The following is a 10,100-nucleotide window of genomic DNA, read 5'->3' as shown; positions in this document are numbered from 1 at the left end:
CAATTGCAGTGGTATCAACCTAAGACAGGAGGCTGACGCCTAAAGGTCAGTTTTCCGATGACGGGTAAGAACCATATGTTGAATTGGACAACCTACCAGGCACAGTCCTTAAGCCACATTGCTTGTTGTTTAATTAATCAGAAGGGGGGAGATGCTGAGGGCCATTGCTAAGTAAGAATGGCGCATGGCATGACCCAGGTCATTTGCAGTGACATTGCATGTAAGGTGACCTTGCTCAAGGACCAGGGCGGATCCGGGTTTAGGGCAGATCAGGGTTTAGGCGTCCTGGTTTAGGACAATCTGGGTTTAGGGCGGTTCCAGGTTTAAGGTGTACCCTGCTGGGAATAGGGCGTATCCTGCTGCCTCAGGCACGCCTGCTCCTTGAGTTCCCGTTGAGTTCTCGCGGGATTGAGAGAGTATTTGGGATTTCACCCAGAACATGAATTGGGCGGAGAACGTGGATTTCCCCCAGAACGTGTGTAGAGTGCCAGTGTGAGTTCGGGAATAAAGAGTTGCTGTTTGAATCTACAAGGTGTGTGGTGGCTCGTGATTTTGTGCCCAGCCAGACTGCGGCAAGCAAGTGTAAAAGATGCACTCCATGGAAGGAATACGTCACAACGTAAGTGTACCAGAGAACCAACCTCTAAGATAAAAATGGCAAATTCTCCCTGCCATAGTGTTGAACATGTTTTTCAGAATTTTGCAGAATAAGTACACAGATAGTAAGGAAACACAAATAAACTTTTATAGGTAAAGAATATATATTCCTCTAATTGTATTGATAAAACATTTACAAAATGAGGAAGCAAATTACTGTAAGATGGAGATTTAATCACCTCATACTACTCTTCTAAGTCATTGAAAAAAAGGGTGTTCTTTGCATTTTTGCCAAGGAAATAGAAAAAAAGAACTGTTTTGAGATTTTACTGAGCAGATGAGTAGAGGAAAGAGAATGTGGGTATATACTCTCCTTTGATGAAAAGGTCCTCTTTTGGAGATTGTGCCCTCATGCCTCTAGATAACTTACTTAATGACATGAGTTTTTCACCTTGAAAATGGCAATGTCAATAAAATACACTTCTCAGGTCTTTTGGAACCAAATGAAGTAACTGATATGAATATGTTATGTCAATTGTAGGAATATGCAGATATGATATCTCTGGGCTTAGAAAAGGGATCATGATGAATGTTCCATTCATGAACATCACTGCCCTAAGTAGGTTTTGCTTACTTTTCTCTTGTGTTTACTCTCACAGGCCAGTGGCAAGTGATTGGGCCAGACAAGCCTGTCCATGTGCTGGAGGAGGAGGACACAATCTTCACCTGCTTCCTCTCTCCTGAGACAAATGCAGAAGCCATGGAAATGAAGTTCTTCAAGGATCAATTCTCTGGTTTGGTCCATCTCTACAGGGATGGAAAAGATCAAAATTTATGCAGATGGCAGCCTGTCAAGGGAGGACTGTGTTGGTGAAGGACTTCTTTGTACTTGGACAAGTCTCCCTAGAACTAGAAAAATTCAATTCCTCAGATGCTGGCCTGTATGGATAATGGTTCTGCTCCCAGACTTATGAGCAGAAAGCCACTAGGGAGCTACAGGTGTCAGGTCAGTTGCTTAATTCTGAAAATTCAAGACTTCATTCAAATAGAAATTTCCTGAACTTTACAATTTGTTAAATCAAAAGATTTTAAATACAGGATTATTTATTTACAAAACAACATGATACACTATTAGTTTATTCATTTTTGTGCATAGTTCTTGTTTTATCCTATATTCTAGCCTAGATTCTTGAAACTACCACATCAACTATCTCATTACCACAAAGTCCTCCCTCAGTTACCCTTTCAGTTACACTCACCCTCCTCCATCCCTAAAATCCACCAACACTTGGCAATCTATTTTCCATTTCCATAATTGTGTTATTTCAAGAGTGGTATATAAGTAGAATTATACAATATATTACCTTTTAGGATCATCTTTTCCCACTCAACATCATGCTCTTGAAATTCAAGTTTTTGCTTTTGTCAACATTTTCTTCCTTTTATTGCTGAATAGTATTATCAGGTATGGATGCACAATAACTTGTTTAACCACTCATCCATTGAAGGAATGGGTTGTTTCTATTTTTGGTTTATGACAAATTAAGATGTTATAAATAGGGGGCTGGGGATATAGCTGAATTGGTTGAGTGCTTGCTTCACATGCACAAGGCATACACACACACACACACACACAAAAAAAAAAGGATGTCATGAATATTTGTGCATAATGCTTTATACAGACGTTAAGTTTCATTTGGGGAAGAGAAATGCCTGGGAGTGTAATTGCTGGGTTATAAAAGTGCATGTTTTAAAAGAAATTTCAAAACTGCTTTCCAGAGTTGTTATGAGAAGCTGCTTCAGAAAACACTCCGAATTCAAGTCAAAGAGAGCTTTATTTACTTGACCAGGGACTGTCACCCAACCATAGAGACTGAAGCTCTGTGGGAGAATAGCCATTTCCTGGCCCGTGTCTTGGGAATTTAAGAATGAAAACCACAGCTTAGGGACTTTTCTTAACGTCAAGCAAGCAAGCCAATCATAGAAGCTAAAACAGCAGTTAGCACAGCAACTCAGACAATCGCATCTTGGGTTTAAGCAGGTGTTAGATAACTGAATCCTGGGTTCAAGCAGCTGGTTAGCCGGGATGAGAATCTACTTTAAAGTCTTGGGTCACCAAGACAACCATATCTTTGGGTTGAGTACATTCTGTGGGGTACAAAGTACAGTAGACAATATATTATATTATATTATATTTATTATATTATATTATATTATTTGTTTTAATTTAGCAGAAAACAGCTTTTATTTCAGTTTCTCAGAAACAGCTCTTGTAACAATTTTTTTTTTTAATAGAAGGCAGCATCAAATGGAGTTTCAGGCTTGCATATGTCAGTTCTTGCTTTATAATTGTCTTATCTCACTTATCAAAATCTTATATTTGTAATCTATATTTTTTACTAATCTATAGCCTATAACTTACATTCTTATTGATTGTATTTATCAGTTCACACCACAACAGAGTATTATATTTTACATTCCTGCCAACAATGTATGAGTATTCCAGTTTCTTCTCACCAGCATTTGGTATTCACAGTTCTTTTAAAAATTTTAACCATCTTAATTTTCTCAACTTTGTTAAGAAACAACTTTTGGTTTCATTGATTTTTTTTCTCTATTGTTTTATTTCTGTTTTATTCACCTCTGTTCTGATCCTTATTATTTTCTTTATTTTGCTAGCTTTGTGTTTAATTTGCTCTTATTTTTCACATTCCCTAAGTTGTAAATTTTAAGGAAATCTTATTTCATTTTAGTGTAAGCCCTTATAGCTACACATTTTATCCTCAGCATCACTTTCTTTGCATCTCATAAGTTTGAGTATGTTGTGGTTTTGTCTCTGTTTCCACTTTTTCATTTCCTTTGTGCTTTTTTCTGGGTCCATTGGTTAAGAATGTGTTAATTCCCATAATTTGCAAAATTTCCAGTTTTCCTTAAGGTTTTCATTTCAAACATTATGCAATTGTTTCAGAAAAGTTTTTTTTTTGTGACACATAGCTTTTAAAATCTATTAAGATGTACTTTGTATTGTGCATCCTAGAGAATATCCCAAGTGCACTTGAGAAGAATGTGTAGTCTATTGTTGGGTGGAGTGTACTATTGTCTTAGATTTTATGTGCTTTGGTATGTTGTTCATCTTTTATTTTCATACTTATCTTCTACCTAGTTGTTCTGTCAACAGTTTAGCAGGGTAATGAAGTACTCTACTAAATTGTAGAACTATGTATCTCTTTGTATCTGCCATTTTTTGCTTTGTAAATTTCTCTGATATGTCATTTTAAGTGCACATATTTTTGCATTTGTCAACTCTTCTCTGGGTAGAAGAACCTTTCATTTACATATGATGTCCTTATATATATCATGTTTTAATTTACCATCTACTTTGTCTGATATTAGTAGAGCTATCTTGTCTCTTTTGCTTTCTGTTTTTCTAGAATCTTTTTATCTCTCTCTCACTTGTAAGCTGTATGTGTCCTTACATGTGAATCTCTTTAGATGGCATTTAGTTGGGTTTTACTTTTAAAAATTTATTCAACAATATCTGTCTTTTGATTGGAACATTTAACCATTTGCATTTAGAGCAATAATGAAGAGTGACTTCTATAATTTAGATATTTACTTTATATAATATATGAGTGTGTGTGTATGTATATAGATACAGATATATATAGCTGTTGATGGAGACAATACCTTTATATATATATATATATATATATATATATATATATATATATATATATAGAGAGAGAGAGAGAGAGAGAGAGAGACAATACCTTTATGGGTTTTTTGTTGTTGTTGTTGTTCATTTTTATTTGGTGCTGAAGATTGAACCAGTGCCTCACCATGTGCTAGGCAAGTGCTCTAACACTGAGCCACAACCCCAGGCCTAGATATTTACTTTCTTATAGCTTTTATGTTTCTTGTTTTAAACATTGTTTCTAAACTCATGAACTGATGATTGTTTTCATTCCCTTAGTACTTTAAANATCAAAGTGTCGAATATGTTATGTCAAAAAATTTCGTATGTTTTGAACAACCCACAATAAAAATTGAAAAAAAAAAAAAACAGGAACATAACATCTTCCTCCCTCCCTTCCTTCCTTCCTTTTATTTATTTACCAGGGCTTGAACCCAGGAACACTTAACTACTGAGACACATCCCCAGACTTTTTTTATTTTAATTATTTGAAAGAATTTAATCTTATTTATTTATTTAGCAATTTATTGTTATGTGGTGCTGAGAACCAAACCCAGTGCCTCACACATGCTCAGCAAGTGCTCTACCACTGAGTTACAACCCCAGCCCCTTATTTGTTATTTTGAGACATGTCTTGCTAAATTGCTTAGGGCCTCACTAAGTTGCTGAGGCTGATCTCAAACTTTTTATCCTCTTGTCTCAGCCTCCTGAGTCATGGGGATAACAGGGGTGTACCACCATGTGTGGCTTCTTCTTTTATTTTTAATTGACAAGTAAAAATTGTGCTCATTTTTAGTATAATTTTCTTTGTGCTTGGTTGAATTTTTATTTGGTTTGGTTTTGGTTTTGGTGCCAGGGAGTGATCCCAGGGACACTTAAGCATTGACCAACATCACCAGCCCTTTTTATGTTTTTTATTTTGAGACAGGGTCTCTCCAAGTTGCTCAAGGCCTCACTGAGTTGCTGAGGCTGACTTGGAACTTGTAATCCTCCTACCTAAGCCTCCTGAATTGCTGGGATGAAAGTCATGCACCACTGTGCCCTGCTGATTTTTTTTATAGTGAAACATTTAAATGCTATTCTTATTTGTCTGTCTGCCTGTGTGTGTATTCTATAGCTATGTGTGTTTTTTTTTTTTTTTGGTGTGTGTGTGTGTTGTTACCATAAGTTAATGTTTAACATCCTAAAAGAGAATTATACTAACTAATGTCAGTAACATCAAAGAATCTACTCCTATATAGTTCTGTCCTCCCTGCTTTTAGTTATTGAAGTAACAAAATTAAATTTTTATACATTGTTTCCCAGCTCATGAACTGATGATTGCTTTCATTGCAGTAGTACTTTAAATCATGTAGAAAACAAAGAATGAAGTTAACAAAAGTTACAACAAAACTACCTTTTAAAATTGTCCATGATTTTACTATTACTAGAGATCTTTATATTTTAATGGCCTTGAATATTCTTTAATTTCAAACTGAAAAACCTCTTTTAGCATTTCTTGAAAAGTAGGTCTAATGATAACAAATGCCCTCAGGTTTTGTTGGTTTGAGAATGTCATCATTTGACATTCATTATTGGAAGATACAACATGAGATATCCTCTGAGTTTTTCTCGCCATATATTTATTGGTATGTTATAGGTATCCATGATGGTAGGATGATGGGATTTGTTACGTATTCATACATACACACAATATAATTTGTCCATATTATTCCCCAGTATTTCTCCTATACCGTCTAGCTTTGTTGGTTATAGGATTTTGTTTGACAATGTTTTTTTCTTCAGAATTCTGAATATAGCAACCCATTATCTTCCAGCCTTCAAGACCAAATTGGCACCAAGATGCTTAAATATTCTCTAATTCTTAAAAAATATTTCCAACAGGAAATCAGATGATTACTTCATTAGGGTTTCCTTAATTGTTTGTAGTGAATAGCTTCTCTTCCACTTTTAAGATTTTTTTCTTGGTCTTGGTCATTTGACAGTTAAATTATAATGTTCTTTGGTGTGTGTCTCTTTTGAGTTTATCCTACTAGGAGTTAATTGACCTACTTACATCATTCAAACACAAAGAGCTCTCTACTAGCCATTTTGAAATACTTAATTTTCAACTGAAGTTGCCCTACAGTGCTATCAAACATTAGAAATTATTCTCATATCCAACTGCAATTAAAAGCAGAACACATATTCTTTCAAGTGATAGTGGAACATTGTTGAAATTTCCATCTAAAATTCTGTTTCATGTCAGTGACTGTTGTTTGATGCATCTATATTTAGGACTCTAATGATTTCTTGGTAGATATATCCATTTATCATTATGTAATATCTCTCCTCTCTCAAAATTCACTTGGCTCTGATGTCTACTTTATGTGATCTTTATATAGCTACTCCTATTTTTAAAATTAATGTATGTATGGTATATGCAAATTTCATAATTTTTAATGTTTGATTACTGACAGATTTCAATCCACTTTCATTTCTCATTTTTCATTTCCCAATCTAGGAAAGCTGAAAAGAAAGCCTAGACATTTCTTTGGTGTGAGAAAGACAAACCATAGAAGCCTTACTTTGCCATGGAGGAACCCTAAAACCCTATCCATAATAAAAGCAAAGCCATTTTCCTTTCCTCACTTTCTCTTGCCATTTGTAGAGCTGCTTGGGTGTCTCCATTATTCTCCCCAGACAGTCTTATTATGTGAGTAATAGGCTTCATCATTTTATCTTGATACAAGTATAATATCATCAGCCTCATTATACAAATGAAAATTTTGTGGGACAGGAGAGGGGTATGCATCCTGCCTCTGGATGATGACAATTATCCTTTTACTTTTAACCTTGTGTTAGTGTATTGGGAATGAGTTTCTAATTGTCAGCGTACAGTTGGGTTGAGCTTTTTAATTTACTCTGCCAATATTTGTCTTTAATTGGTACATTTAGATCATTTCCATTTAAGGTAGTTATATGATAGAGCATAACCCTGACACTTTATTATTTATATTTGGTTGTCTCCTTTTTTTTCTCTTTTATTGACCTCTTATGGTTTATTGGAACATTTGTTTTTATTTTATTTTTATTAACATGTATTAAACACACACATGGGATTCAGTGTGATATTTTAACACGTGCATACTGATCAAATGTGTACTAATCAAATCCAATCTCCCTTCATTTACTCTTTCTTCTCCCATACTTTCCTATGTCTAGTAATCACTATTCTGTATTTGGGTTGTCTTTTTTTGTTGTTTAGTTCCTACATATGAGAGAGAACATAAAGTATTTGTTTTCTATATCTGACTTATTTCAATCAATACAATGTATTACAATTCCATTAATTTTGCTTCAAATGACAGAATTTCCTTTTATGGCTGAACAATAATCTATTATGTATGTATAACACATTTTTTTTATCCATTCACCTTACTGGGCACCTAGGCTGATTCCATATTGTGGCTGTGGCATATAGTGCCACAATGAACAGGTGCCATGCAAGTATCTCTTTGATATGATTTTATTTTCTTTGGATAAATACCCAGAATGGGACATATTATACATTTTTTTTATTTTTTGAGGAATCATCATGTTGTTCTCCATAATAGCTATCTAATTTACATTCCCATCAATAATATATGAGTAAGAGTTATTTTTTCTCTGCATCCTCAACAGCATATTTTATTTTTTGATAATAGCCATTCTAGTTGGAGTGAGATGGTATCTTACTGTGATTTTTGATTTGCATTTCCCTGATGTCTAATGACATTGAGAATATTTTTTCATATATTTCATTGATCATTTGTGTTTCTTCTATTGAGAGGTGTCTATTCATATCACTTGCTTATTTTAAAATTGAATTACTTGGGGGCTTTTGTTTAAGTTTTTTGCATTCCTTATATATTCTAGATATGATCCTTTGTCAGATGCATAGTTGCCAAATATTTTCTCCCATTCTATAAGGCTGTTTTTTCACTCTGTTTATTGTTCTTCTTTGCCGTATAGAAATCTTTTAGTTTGATGAAATTCCATTTGTCTATTTTTTGCTTTGTCAGAACATTTTTAAGAATTATGTCTTCATTTATTTTCAGAATTTTTGAATACATCATTATTTTGTTATGTTTTCTTAGCTGTTATTCTAAGTGTTACAATAATCATACATAACTTATCCTAGTTTATTGTTTCAACATTTTATCATTTTGAGTAAAATATGGGAACTTACATTCATTGAAGTCCTTTTAAGCTGTATAATTCTTAAGTAATATTACCTTGAGTATTTCTTCTATATTCATTGGGCCCCATTTCAGATAACATTATAATTTTTGTTTCAAACATCAGTATGGTTTTTAAAATGCTTGAGGCATTTTTTGTATTTATACTTATTTTTATATGAGTACTTATTTTTTATTTATACTTATTTTTACCCTTTCCATTAAAAAAATCTTTTCTGGTATTCTGAGTTCCTTCCTTGATCAAATAATTTCCTTTAAAAATAATTTTATTATAATTATTAGTTCATGTTAATTGTATAAAATAATGGGTTTCACCGTATGAATTCCATGCATGCATGCATGCATGCAATGCCCTTTGGTCATATCCAACCTGCCTATTATTTTCTCTAATCCCCTTTCCCCTCCCTTATTCCCTTACTTGATACCCCCTACTATATTCATATCATATTTTTTACATTAAAATGATTCATATATGAAAAAAATGACTTATCCTACTTATCCTTCTGAGTGACTTAGTTTGTTTAACATAATGATCTCTAGTTCCTTTCATCTTCTTGCAAATGACATAATTTCATTCTTTATGAATGAATGAATTCATTTAATCCACTGATGGTCATCTATACTGATTCCACAACTTGATATCATACTCTTCCTGGACCTTCAAATTTCTCATGAGAAATTTGCTGCTATTTTTCCAATAACTCATTATTTCTCTCTGGCTTTTTTCAAAATTAGTTTTTCTCTAGTATTCATAAGTTTATTGGGTCTAGACATGAATTTCTTTGGGTTCTCCCATTTATCATCAGCTTTTTAAGTATGCAGTTTTATGCCCTTCCCAAACTTGAGAAAACATGCAATACTTGTCCTTCTAAGTGGTTTATTTCTCTTTATATTATGAATTCCATTTGCATCCAAATATGGGAAGTTATCTGTCATCATTTCTTTGAAAACTCACTCATCCTCTCTCTATTCTATCTTTCTTGAACTCTGATGATACCAGTGTTGGGTATTTGATGTTGTCCAACAGGTCCTTGAGGTCAGTCTTCTTCTATTTCTCTTATTTTTCTCCTAGTCTTTTCCCCTCCTTCTCCTTGCATAGATAATTTTATTTCTGTTATTAATAATACAAAATTTCCATTTTTCTATTCTCAATTTCATTGAATTGATCCTTTTTCATCTTCTAGTATTCAGGCCATTCTGTGAGTTTTTTATTTTATCATTGTATATAATTTTCATTTAGTTTTTTTTAAGATGACCTGTGTGTTTTCTATGAGTTTTTTTCTTTTTCATCCCACTGCCCTCCAGTTTTAATTGGTACATTATAGTTGTACATACTGATGGGATTTGTTGTTACATACATACCACACTATACAATATAACAACATAATTTGGCCACTACCACTTCCCAGCACTTTCCCCTCTCTCTTCAATTTCCAACCCATGGTCTATTTCCTTTACTAATCTCCTTTTGATTTTAATGAGATCTGCCTCCATCTTTCTTTTCCTTTTCCTCTCTAGCTTCTGCCTATAAGAGAAAACATAGGATCTTTAACCCTTTAAGTTTGACCTATTTCACTTAGCATAATGGT

The 10,100-nt window shown here is 33.7% G+C and overlaps 1 protein-coding gene across 1 annotated transcript in view; it reads left to right on the top strand.

Annotated features, from left to right (window-relative positions):
- The window catches only part of LOC107160543 (butyrophilin-like protein 8), a 35,731-nt gene that overhangs the window by 4,232 nt on the left and 21,399 nt on the right, over positions 1–10,100 (top strand). The window contains 2 exon segments of the mRNA XM_048786902.1: positions 1,257–1,424; positions 1,427–1,603. Of these exon segments, the coding sequence (XP_048642859.1) occupies positions 1,257–1,424; positions 1,427–1,603 (345 nt within the window).

The sequence above is a fragment of the Marmota marmota genome, unplaced genomic scaffold (genome assembly GCF_001458135.2).
Source record: "Marmota marmota marmota unplaced genomic scaffold, marMar, whole genome shotgun sequence".
Taxonomy (NCBI): domain Eukaryota; kingdom Metazoa; phylum Chordata; class Mammalia; order Rodentia; family Sciuridae; genus Marmota; species Marmota marmota.
Note: the sequence above shows the minus strand (reverse complement) of the source record. Positions and strands in the feature narration are given on the sequence as shown.